This window comes from Vanacampus margaritifer, chromosome 5 (assembly GCF_051991255.1).
Source record: "Vanacampus margaritifer isolate UIUO_Vmar chromosome 5, RoL_Vmar_1.0, whole genome shotgun sequence".
Classification (NCBI taxonomy): Eukaryota; Metazoa; Chordata; class Actinopteri; order Syngnathiformes; family Syngnathidae; genus Vanacampus; species Vanacampus margaritifer.
The window spans coordinates 9,423,825-9,437,044 of NC_135436.1; the positions used below are offsets into that span (position 1 = coordinate 9,423,825).

Sequence of the window (13,220 nt, forward strand, 5' to 3'; positions counted from 1 at the left end):
TAATTTTGGATTAATTTCAATATTTTTTTCTTAAAAAAAAACATTTAAATCAGGAGTTAACCAGTGAAGTCATGCGATCAATTACGTTTAAAAATTGTAATCGCTCGACGCCCCTAATTTTTTATATTTTTATCTTAAAAAAAACCCCATTAAATATATATATATTTTTTTACATTTAAAAAAAGAAAAGATTATTAAAAATTAGGGGCATCAGGCAATTAAAATTTGTAATCGTAATTAATCGCATGACTTCACTAGTTCACTCACAAATTTTATATTTGTTCTAAATGTACAAAAAAAATCTAGGTTTTTATGCTCTTGTTAACAAAAATAGAAAAAAAAAATTTAACTAAAAAAAATAGTTAAAATGAATTTTTCACGTCTATAGCTGTCAATGGCAGTGAAAGAGTTAATATACATGGAGTGTCTATTTTAGAGGAGACTCCATAAGTCCACTTATAGGCCTACCTGATAGCGAGGTCCACCATCAGCTGTACGGTTGTTGCGATTGAGCTGGGCCATTGGTCGAGAAACAAGCCTGTGGCACACACACACTGATAACACACTGACAATGATCCAAAGTCACACTCACGTGACACAAGGATTTGTTTGAATTTATTCAAATGTTGAACAGCGACCATAGAGAGGAAGCGATAGCAATCACGTGAACTAGCAGCTGTACAGTCACGAGTTATGAGTGATCCATGTATGTCTGTTTGAGCTTTGTGATGTTCAGTGTCAAAGGGAGGGAACATGCTCTTTTTGTCAAAACCAAGTTCACAACAATAACACCTGACTCACATTTGGTATACAAACAAATGTTCTTGAAAATAACACAGTACAAATGCATGAGTCATCTCCCCCAGTGTTGTATTTTCTTATTGGCTGATTTGACCGTAAATATATTAAGTGACTGCTTCTCTGGTGGTTACTAGGTCTCAACTACAAGATCTTATCTGCCCAAGTTAAAAGTCCAGTGAGGAACGTTTTATTTATTTATTTATTTATTTATTTGACAAATACCAGCCCCTTAATTTGGTGATCAGATGAGTGTTGTACAGGTACTGAGTTTTGGCGCTACATTTCCTGAGAAAAAATGTCAAAAATGAATCCACCTTTTACCAAAAAACACTGCGGAGCTTAGAAAAGTACAAACACTCAAACAAGAGAACGATGCAGGCAAACGATACAACAGTCATGACGGTGAGCTTTGCACTCTAAACCACTAGAGCAAGAGCCAACATAAATACAGTACTACGGAACTGAGAGTACCAGTGCAATAAAAAAAAAATCTGTCATTGCAGTTAAGAAGAAACCTGCCCTAGTCTGCATTGATATCACACTTCTACCACTTGTGATATGCTAAAAATGTTCTACAGTTGATGCGTCAGAGGATGAAAATTGAGAAAACGTGTTGCTCAAATAACAAACAAATCAACTCGTGTATGAAATACATTATGGGCCTCATATATTTACTGTAATACAAAAATAGATGATTTGAACAAAAATCTAAAATATAAAAATATACATATATATATAGTTAATGATATGTGCATGATTGATGAGAGTTTGGTTAGTAGACAAAGATTTCTTCAGCTGATGACTATATGAGCATCACTAATTCAATCACTTTTATCCTCCAGTAGGATGAATGCGGTCTGATTTCTCGTGATGAATTAGTGGTGACGGGGCATGTGGGCAAGTCCATTTCCAGTGAGGTCACCATACGGAACATTTGTCAGCAGGGTTCATGGGGGTTCCCTTCGGACAATGGAAAACGCGAGAAAACTCATTGAACTGGGAAACGCTGCCAATCACTCTAAAAGGTGACAAAAGCATACTATATTAGAACAGATGTGTACATACGCAACCTAGTCATGAATATCAAGGGATCTGATGTACCCAAGTGTGTATTTGGGGCATTCAATTTACCTGTAGTGCTCTGGTGCATGTTTATCCGTTAACAACTGCAAGTAGATCGACTGAGATCTTCTTTTCATACACCAGTTCTGAAATAAAGAAAGATAATAATAAAGTGCAACTGTAAGTATACAAACTGACACCTAATTTTGAAATTTGAGAAATTTAGAGGTCTTGATACCTGTGCAAAGGCAATGAAGAACAGTTGCTCATGTGTATATTTGAGTCCTGGTAGAGGTCTCTCTGGGCCATGTTCTCTCACCCACTTTTGATATGCCTGGACAGAGTAAATGTGTCTTAGGATTCAAAAATAAGAGAGACATTTAAATTCACAGCCAGCACAGTGCGTGCGAGGTTAGAAAGTCTGCCTTCCTGGTTTCAAATCCTGTCTCTCACGAGTTCCTCCCATACATATAACAAAATGTACATGAGACAGTTGAAGACTAATTTGTCCATGAATGTGAGTCGTTGTTTGTCTATAACTCTATGCTGCCCTGTGATTGGCTGACTACCAGTCCAGGAATACCCCACTTCGGTTCCAGCTCACCCACAACCTGAATGAGGACAAGCGGCATAAAAAATGGACCAATGACTTCAATTACTAAATAGTTTGGCATTTTCAGTCAATAATGACAGTACGTTTTTAATTTTGTCTCCCCAAAAGGGCATTCAGAATTCATCCTTGAGGTAAACCAAATGAGCAAATTGAGTTTCCAAATGGCACCTCTTCAACAGATAAACATTTTAAACTATTCTGTGACTACTACAAAAAACAACCTGAAAATGATTACGATGTACAGCATATTATGAAATTAGTAGATTACAAAACATTTACAGATTTTCTCTGTGAATTGAAAAAAAACCCATTGGGCTAGTAGTCACTGTCTGCTACTCCCCTGTAAACAGTCATCTAATTCAGTAGTTCCCAATTTTCATTGCACTAAGACACAAACTGTATTTTACATGGTAAAAATCTCTTGGCACACCACTAAACAAAAAGTTGATAAAAATTTAAGAAACTCTTCTGAAATAATGATCATCTTATCTCTATTTACTCACTACCAGTATGTAAATGTCATGACTTACTCTGTTGTACGTTATTAATGTTGTAATCTTCTGCCATGCCTGGAAGAAAATTTAAATGTTCTGCTTGTCACTATTAATCACTGGCATGGATAGATAAATAAAGATACATTATTTTTTAGTAAATAAAGATTTTTTGGACCAATTAGGTGAAAATTGATAATTTTCTGCAGCACACCTGATGACCTCTCATGGCACACAATAATGCTGGGAATCAAAGATCTCATGTAAGGCCTATCACACATGAGGCACCACTGAACTCGACAATAAAGCCACAGCCACCTTTGGTCCAATAGGACCATTGAGACATAAATCTAAACAAAAAACCTCCACTGAAATAAGGTGTCAACTCAGGGAAAGTATAATTAGATTACACAATGTAAATATTTTATTGGTACAACTTGGTGGTGGTTGGATGATGTTGCTTTATACTAAACCAGATTCAGCAGCCTGAGCATTAACTAATAGTACTCACATAGTATGACAGCTTGAGTCCTCCCATGTCTGCTATATTCTCTCCCAGTGTCAATCGGCCATTAACCTAGATACAGAAAACACATTCTTATTACATTCTAAAACCTTAACTCAAAATGCAAAACAGGCTGCAATAAAATGTTTTGTTCTCAATGATACCTAGAGGGCACACAATGGTAATGGAAGGAAAGTAAACTGCGCTCATTCAGATGCTGAATACTTAACAAACACACATTTGAACTCTAATTAGCCTAATATAGATATGAAGTAGGGAGTAAAGTTGTATAAAATAGGAATGGAAGAATTCTGGTCAATTGCCTGGAGCTGATGGTTGAATGGAGTCCCTACTCAGTGAGTCATAGTTATCCTGAGACCTTCCTGCTATAGTTTAGGGCGGTTGACTTTCCTCTATAAAAGAGGACTACTTCAGTTCTTTGCAGGAAATCGCTCTTATGTCACTAGCCACTTTAAATCCCATCCTGAAATCTTCATGCTAAATTGATGAAAACTCAGTAAATACACAACGATGATGGCTCTGCTCAACCAATGAATGGCCAGTGGTAATTTGGAAATGAGGCAATATGCAGTTACAACCATAATGAGGCGGATAACTGGGAAAAGCAGCTTAATTGTGTCTTCGAATCAAATGAGGCATTTTGTGTGTACTACTTGGCCGAAACAAGCAGCACTGTTGATTCGGTGTCAACTACTTTATGGTCTAAAAGAACACATCAAAACAGGTCTTCAGATTGTTTGGAGACAGTCTCTGATCCTACTCAAAATAATAAAAAATAACAATTGCGTGTTTGTCTTCTACCTTTCAAAATGTTGAAATATTACTTTACTCATTGCCTGTACACAGCGTCGGCTGGTCAATAGAGGGCGCTAGCATACCACTCTATTGTGCATGGTCGTCACCATAATACTTTCCGTAAAGACAAATCAATTGAAATACTGACCGTAAAATCAAAAATATTTAAAAATATGTTTGTTTATTTTAGAACACATAGCATGTGGGCAGGTGTCTAACTGACAGACTGTTTTATTTATGCAAAGGTCGCTGTGGGGAGTAAAAAAAAATTTTTGCCCATTGACTCTCATTAAAAGTTTGACATCAGCAGTAGGCTCGTGTGCACTGTAAGAGATAATCCAAGGTGGTTGGAGAAAACTCCATCATTGCCCATATTGTTGATAAAGGTTGATGCCAACAAGTAAGCTATAGTATATACTATACTGTAGTATATACTGGAACAATATGGTATAATATTACACTCTTTATAAAATGTATTTATATCATATACCACAAGAACATAAATTTATAGGAGGTTCTACTGTATGTGCATTTGGATCCACTTGCTTTGACATTACAAAAAATAATTTCTGCATCATCATGATTGTGTGTAAAACAACAACAACAAAAAACAACTTGCTTTCTTTTATTGACCAATTAGTTCTTCCCTCCCCCCTTTGGAAAATAAAGTAGAGCAGAAACAACAAAAAGCACTTTAAGACAGATGAGTAAGAAATTGGAAAAGACAGTGTAGGACATAGTAGAGAGTTCTGGCTAAGATGCAAGCTCATGGACCAGGATATTCTTTATCTGCTAATCAGCTTTTTAAAGACAAATAGAAAATAAAGAACAGTCAATTTTTCAAACTTTCATGCATCTGATAAAACACATCCATGGGCGTAATATCACCTGGCCCTTTCTCCTCTACCACGCTTGTACTTAAAGGGGAAGTTTGCAATCCACCTCATTCTCCCAACCTCCCCTCTAAAACCAAACCATTTTTTGTTGTTGATAGTTGTTAAAGCTGTCATTTTAACCTGACAGTAGTGCATGACAAATATGATCTGTCATTGCTTCATTATACAGCAAAGTACATATTACTGCAACCTCGCTGCTTTGTGGATATTTCTTTTAATAAAGTATTTTAAAAAAAATACACACTAGCATATAATTGAAAAATAAACATGTTTGATTGATTGATTTAATTTCCAAAGACATGTTACATAGCACCGTGAAATAGGAAAACTTTAACCATATTTTGACAATTGCTGCAGCTTTCTTTGTAGTGATTTTAGTTTTGAAATGTGGTGTCACCAGAAATGTCCAATGATAACTTCAAAAGGTGAATGTCAGCAGTGACGTATGGCGAGGTTCTTGACTGGTGAGATACTGACTCCCCTGAAGTTGGATATGAAAAAATAAACCCAAAATAGAAGATTATCCTGTATTTCAATTTTGACTAACTGAAACATTGATTTTCAAAGCTTTTAATTATGCGTCAATCAATTCCACACTGTAGCAAGAAAAACAAAAGAATATTATGAAAAAATGTAAGCTAATATAAGGTAAAGTTCATTGTTGTTGTTGTTGTTTTTCTATATTTTTAAAATTACAAAGCATTCTATCTTACTATGTTATGAAAGCCCCGATTATAAAATTACCCACATGCACGTCTGCTAATCATAATTGCATGTGTGATGTTTCTAATAAACCAATCCGTGTCAAAATCAACCAAGTGAAAATCCATTAGAAGACCTAAAGGCCACATAAAAAATAGTTAAGACTCACCCTCTGATTGTAAACTGTGAAATTATCGTAGAGCTTAACAATGCATTCAGCTTTCTTCTGGAACTTTCTGTAGCTGTCTTCAGTCCACCACTGCAGGAGGTTGCCATGGCGATCATACTGTCCCCCTAACGTATGGGAATCATTGTTGAAAAGGCATTCAACAATGCGAATGATAGATACGCCCAACATAATTCAAACAGTAAATGGATATTTCTGTGTTAAAAGCCCAAATAGAGTCAATTTGACTCTATTTGGAGTGGGAGCAAATAGAAGAGAAGAGAGTAAAATAAAGAATTGAGGGGGGGAAAAGTCACTCAAGGGTTAAGGAACAAACTCACGACCTTCAGTTTGGTAAACTGCCACAGTACCACCTGAGCTATGCCCCTCCTACTGTTTGCTTATCTCCAAGAGGAGGCCGGATTTAGGAAGATTCCAGCTGACACGAGTGATATACTAACACACAGCAGGAGTTGCGTGGCTCAGGAAGTAGATCGACTATCTCCCAAGCTAAAAGTTGTGAGTTTGTTCCTCAACCCTTAAGTGGCTTTTATTGAGTTTTTCCTATTCTTTATTTTACTCTCTTACAAGTGTAAATAATACTCTAAAACGAAGTCTATTTTGTCCCACTTTAAATAGAGTAAAAAATGACTCTATAGAATTTCCTGTGTACTTTAACATTACAACTAGTTTTTGGAATATTGCATGTAAAGAAAAATTTCCTTACCCCAGTCATCATATCCATGAGTCAGTTCATGGCCGATGATTGCTCCTATTCCCCCATAGTTCAAAGACCTAGCAAGCATAAAGGAAAAAACTGTAACACAAAATATCTGGATCTGAAACACAATTTAACAGGGGTGTCCAAACTTTTTCCTTCGAGGGCCGCAAGCAAAAAATTATAGGATGAAAGGACCACTTTGACATTTTACAACTTTATGTAACACGCTAAAACCAATAGGTCAAGCAATCATGTATTATAGTTATTTCAGAATTTTTGTTTATTTATTTATTTAACACGCATTCAAGGTGATAAGGCAAACCGTTTGGGATTTTTTTCAGAATTTGGGGTGGTCCACAGCCCTGTAGCCCACTAGGCTAGATCCTCCCCTGCTTTGAGCAGCTCTCCACATATAGAACCAAATTAAGAGTAATCTGTAATAAGATGACAACTTTTAAAACAGATATTAGTTAATCATTAATGTGTTCAAAAATAAGACATGATACAGACAACAGAATGTGGAGCAAAACATTGTTGTTTCTGAAACTGAAATATCTTATGTATCGTCAAATTGATTTTTTTATTGAGTGCCAACATGAACCTCTAGAAAATGGGCGGTGGGCTACAAATGGCCCTGGGCCATAGTTTGGACACACTGACTGAGATGGTAGGGGAGCAGAGGTATTAGAACTGATAGACTGAAAATAGATTTATGTGGATAGGATAATTTAGTTGTAATTCTACAACATTTTCCAAGTTACTATTATAACTTTATACATTTGTAGGTCCCACCTAGTAAAAATTCCTTGTTGTTGGTGGGGGTTGCTGCCGTCACGGCAAACCATAGCCCACGCCTGTCTGCCTTTTAATGGGAATGCGCACTGGGCCCACTCATGCAGGTACACACGCTAATGGACTGGACAAACATACAATTTTCTATACAACATAGTGCTTACCACTTTATCTGTTTTACCAACTGCAGCAGAGAATGTCAGCGGACATATCATTCATCTTGAAAAATTCAACACCTCACATCTCACCTTTAATACACACACGCACCTCTGGCCACGCGCTGACCCTAACAGGAAGCCGGCTGTCTTTGCAGCTCATGCAAAGATGGGAGTCCAATTGGAGGGCAAACTCGGGGCTATTCACATGGCTACGTCTGAAAATGACTTTCTGACAGTTAGTCGATACGCTACCTCGCAATGAGCCGGACTCCCTCGCTAAAACTAACTGGCTGATTGAAGCTTCAATTACTGGATGCGATAGTGAGGTGTGTGTGCGTGCGTGTGTGCGTGTTTGGGAATTTTGGACTGCTGAAAGGGGGACAGGTCCATACACAAGCATTAATTAATATTTATCAGCATGCATGGCAGCAGGTAGTGGAATTAGTGGCCAGCTCCACTAATGAAGACATAAAAGTATACGTTAATGTTTAGCACACAAACTGTTTGCTCTAATGATCTAATTTGTGAGTGTGTGATTTATATAAATAAAGAAGGTGCTGCAATTTGGACTCCGCTAAATAGTTGCACTTGCATTCAAATCATTTTGAGCAGAGTTTGTCTTACAGAGGGGTGGAATATTATAAATGTGTATTTGTTCTTCTATCTTTAACAAAGTTATTTGCATCACTTTTGAAAAGCACTCACCAAAACAAGCTCCCTGACTTGAATTCATGCCAGAACGGTTTGTAAATGAAGTTGTCGCTTGATGAAGATGAGTACTATATGACAGACAATTAATTGTGCAAATTTGAGAAGTTAATGTCATTTCAGTTGCAATCTCTGCTCTGTTGCTTTACTTTGTAATGCCTTTTTTGCTCAATAGAGTTCAAAATGGATGTTTTGTTCCTAAATCACTAGAATGGAACATAGCGGCAGCATAGACAAGCACAGGTAGATAACAGAGACTGTACGTAATACCTAATAAGAAAAACGTGAAGTTTCAGCATTTTGACGCAACACCAGAAATTTTATTCGTATACTGTACTAACATTTTAACTCATTTGCTCACAAAAACGTATAAAACGTTCTATTTTAAATACGTTTTTGGGGACCATACACTATTTGCACGATTTATTATTATTATTTATTTATTATTATTTTTTTTTTAATGCTACAGAAGGCTTTGATGCAGCCTATGATCTGATGACCTAGCAAGCATAAAGGAAAAAAATGTAACACACAAAATATCTGGATCTGAAACACAATTTAACAGGGGTGTCCAAACTTTTTCCTTCGAGGGCCGCAAGCAAAAAATTATAGGATGAAAGGACCACTTTGACATTTTCCAACTTTATGAAACACGCTAAAACCAATAGGTCAAGCAATCATGTATTATAGTTATTTCAGAATTTTTGTTTATTTATTTATTTATTTATTTAACACGTATTCAAGGTGATAAGGCAAACCGTTTGGGATTTTTTCAGAATTTGGGGTGGTCCACAGCCCTGTAGGCTAGGCTAGATCCTCCCCTGCTTTGAGCAGCTCTCCACATATAGAACCAAATTAAGAGTAATCTGTAATAAGATGACAACTTTTAAAACAGATATTAGTTAATCATTAATGTGTTCAAAAATAAGACTTGATACAGATAACAGAATGTGGAGGAAAACATTGTTGTTCCTGAAACTGAAATATCTTATGTATCGTCAAAATGATTTTTTTTATTGAGTGCCTCTAGAACATAGATGTCAAACTCCGGTCCTCGAGGGCCGCAATCCTGCAGGTTTTGGAGGCTTCCCTCTTCCAACACAAGCTGATTCCAATCAGCAGGATTGTTATCAGGCTTATGCGGAGCTTGCTGATGAGCTAATCATATATCAGTTGTGTTGGAGAACGGAAACATCCAAAACCTGCAGGACTACGGCCCTCCAGGACCGGAGTTTGACACTTATGATCTGAAGAGGTCGCTTAAAGCAATGATAGTATATTACAAAAAACGTCCAGCAGGTGGCAGCAGAGTAGAGATCAACCAGGGCCATATTGCAAAAAGCTATTTTTCCCCATTGTTTTAAACAGGTTTGTAAATAATGATGAAATTTAGCTATATTCTAATGTTAATCGATGCAAAATGGAAACAGATACAAATATGCTTTTTTTCCAGATGAAAGAAGAGATTCTAATCTTTCTTTTGGTAAGTTCCATGTTTTTATAGCAATAGAACACAATATTCTGTGGGCCTCGCAAAATCAGTCAAAATCCAGTAAAACAGTTTAAAGGCCTTGGGGTAGAGTGTCCACCCTGAGACTGGGAGGTCGTGGGTTCAATCCCCGGCCGGGTCATACCAAAGACTATAAAAATGGGAAATATCTCATATCATATAAGAGAATCAGTGATGTGCATTCTGATTTAAATGTATTGACAAGTTAAAGTTAGATGTAAAGTTAGTTTGTCCTGGTTCATACTGCACTTCTCATTTATGGGCGCTCATCTGAAAGTCCAGGATGAGCAACGGGAGAGAAATAAAATAAAATGAGACTCTGATGAAGAGGAGTCTTCTCCTCTGTCAAATTCTGTTCAATTACTTAACTCAAATTCAGGGAGGCGACCTAGCAATGAAACCTGTTCCATTAGTGGGACCTTGTTCGCTAATTGAGCTCTTTGTGGCACGTTAAATTGATGAAATCAGGGACGCTGGGCTTTTTGGGAGGAGCGGCGTGCCAGAATAACGGAGACTTTAATGACCTTTGTTTTTGAGGCACTGGTGATCGTATTGTACCTGTGAGATGGAAGAAACACAGGTCAGACACTTACTGTGGGAATTCAGGGTTGTACAATGTGGGTTGTAGGATGCCGGCTGGGAAAACTGAAAAACAATACAGACACAACATAATTAAAGCACTCTCTAAACATACGCTACTGTATGGTAGATGCAGAAAATGAGCACACCACTATTAAGTCTTTGCAAACACAAATAACTGTCATTATGTTCATAGTTCAAATGTGTCCAATTTGGTGGTAAAGTACATAAAACCAAAGTATAGATTTGAATGTTCAATTAGTCAATCAATTAGTGTAAACTAAACTTGACAGGTTACAACAATTGCAATGAGCAGCATCTTCCTGGAAATGTAACTTGATTGCTGGTTGAACAAAACAAGCTAAGTCAAAATGGGGCACTTTGAACATCAGGGGGCAAAAAGGCATGTGCCAAGGTAGCCATAGCTTCACCCCCGCATGTTTCAGTTACAGAGCGGCGCGACATATTATTTTGCCTGCAAAACACACAATTTGGCGCCAGTGTACCTAATTAAGTGGCCAGTGTGTTTTTATATGCAAACTAAGAGTTTTAATCATATGTCATTTCTTGCACACGGTCTCCTGAGAACAGGCAGCTTACAATATGCTCCGTGACGTGAGCAACGTCGATGTGTGAGTGCGTTTGTGAGAGCGTTTCAGTATTATACAGGAGAGTGCTTCAGTAGTGTGTGAGAGCATTTAAGTGTTGTGTACCAGCGCATTTTATAAGCATGTGAGCAAAAAAATAAATAAAAATCAATAGAGTTTATAAGAGCGTTTCACTAGTGTGTGAGAGCATTTTAGAAGTGCACGTGATGCATATGAGGATTCCAGTAGTATGTATAAAAGCCTTTTAGTAGTGGTGTGGGAGTGTTTCTGTAGTGCATAAGTGAATGTTTGAGTAGTGCTTGTGTGTTTCAGTCATGCATATGAGTGCATTTTATAAACATTTGAGCAACAACAACAAAATCAGTATGTTTATAAGAGGATTTCAGTAGTGTGTGAAAGCTGTTCCTCAATTATGTCCCTAATGACATAGTATAAACACAAATGACATCAAACTACATATTTTTTTTTAATCAGCTGTTGAATTATTTGCTTGATTATTGAATCACAGCACAGTATTTGATAGAGACAAAACTCACTTGCATTAGTTCAGAACAGAAAAGCTTGTTACTTTTAAAAACATTTTTGGAGAAATATGGTGACCAGTTCAGGGTGTACTCCACCTACTGCCCATTGAAAGCTGGGATAGGCTCCAGCATGCCCGCGACCCTAGTGAGGATAAGCGGTTCAGAAAATGGATGGATATTAAAAATAATATATTGAATGAACAATTTGATTATTTTTTGATATCAACATTTTTATTTATTAATTCAAATGTATTAAAGGGACAGTGTTTATTATTTAGTGCCATTTTGTGTGAACTAATAGAATGCAACGATTTTGAAGCATGAATGATGCCTTAAACTCAGGGAGATCACACTTCGCAGGCCAGCCACCAATTAATACAAATTATTATTTGGAGTGAGTGAGCCGGTGAGCGAGGACTAGCAAGCGAGCGAGCGAGGAGCCCAGCGATCAGGCGCGAGCAGGAGCGGATAGCAAGAACTTGCTGGAACGGCTAGAGGGAGAAGCAGACAAAAGCTAGTGAGAGCAAAGCAGACGGAGGCAAATATTAACTATAGGTTATGTACACACAGGACTGGTCCCCTGACTAGTGCAAGGCACAAATTGTACATAACCATTCACCATCATATTCACAATGATTGGCAATAGAAACAATAAGAGTCCTCAAATCAACAAAATCCACCCTAGCACAGGGAGAACATGCCAACTCCATACAGTAAGACCAAATTTCTAACCCCAAACCTCAGAATTGTAAGGTAGACGTGCTAACCATGTGAAGACCATCAGCGGGTTTGGTAACTTGCATATGTTTGTATTGTGACAAAAAGTGGCGAAACAGCAGCAGTGTCGGTAATTGTAATTGCTACTAATCAAGGGAGTAGGAAATGAAATTGGCTGAAGTAGCTGCACCCAAAATGAGAGAAATGTGTGTGGGACAGGACTGTTCTAAACAACCCCCACCATTTACATCAGCTTACGAGAAAAGCATTGATTTCTTTTCAGCAAGGGATTCTGGCATGCCGCAAAGAAGGTGTTGCCTCCTAGTGAGCGACAAGAGTAAGGAAGGGGTGACGGAGCGAGGCTATTTGTTAATTGAAAATGTGTTACTGCTTGTTGGTCATTAAAGTGAGGTACATACATGCACATTCAATATTTTGCAAATCCGTAAGGCGTGTGTGTGGTCAAAATCTACCGCAGACTGTCATGGTGATATGAAATTGAACTATAGCTAATTAGAATGTGACCTGAAGCTCAAGTTGCTGCTGGACACAAATCTAGCTGGTTGTGTTAAGTGTTAGCATAACTTTTCTTCAAAGTCATTCATCACGATTAAAAAAAAGAAAGAAAAAAAATAGACCAAGACCATATTAGCTAATGCAACGTAATCACCAGATAAGATGAGTAAGCATCTTCCATTTCTTCTTCGACCAGTACTTTCCTCTTTGAATGTTCTGGAAGTCTGGATGCCATGTGGCACCATGCTGTCCTCACAGGTCAATTGTGGTACTATAACAAACATCATTTTGTGTGTGGCGTGCTATTTTTGTCACCTCGAGCACACTGCACACTA

At 37.5% G+C, this 13,220-nt stretch overlaps 1 protein-coding gene across 2 annotated transcripts in view; it reads right to left on the reverse strand.

Moving 5' to 3' along the window:
* Window positions 1-593: 593 nt before the first annotated feature.
* ecel1 (endothelin converting enzyme-like 1) overlaps window positions 594-13,220 on the reverse strand; it is a 49,834-nt gene continuing 37,207 nt past the window's right edge. For both annotated transcript variants that reach the window (XM_077566351.1, XM_077566352.1), the window contains exons 12-18: window positions 10,535-10,586; window positions 6,780-6,847; window positions 6,056-6,180; window positions 3,479-3,544; window positions 2,102-2,197; window positions 1,933-2,009; window positions 594-1,819 (exon numbers count right to left, since the gene is read on the reverse strand). In XM_077566351.1, the coding sequence (XP_077422477.1) occupies window positions 1,720-1,819; window positions 1,933-2,009; window positions 2,102-2,197; window positions 3,479-3,544; window positions 6,056-6,180; window positions 6,780-6,847; window positions 10,535-10,586 (584 nt within the window). In that variant the 3' untranslated portion in view covers window positions 594-1,719. The remainder of the gene's footprint in view (window positions 1,820-1,932; window positions 2,010-2,101; window positions 2,198-3,478; window positions 3,545-6,055; window positions 6,181-6,779; window positions 6,848-10,534; window positions 10,587-13,220) is intronic.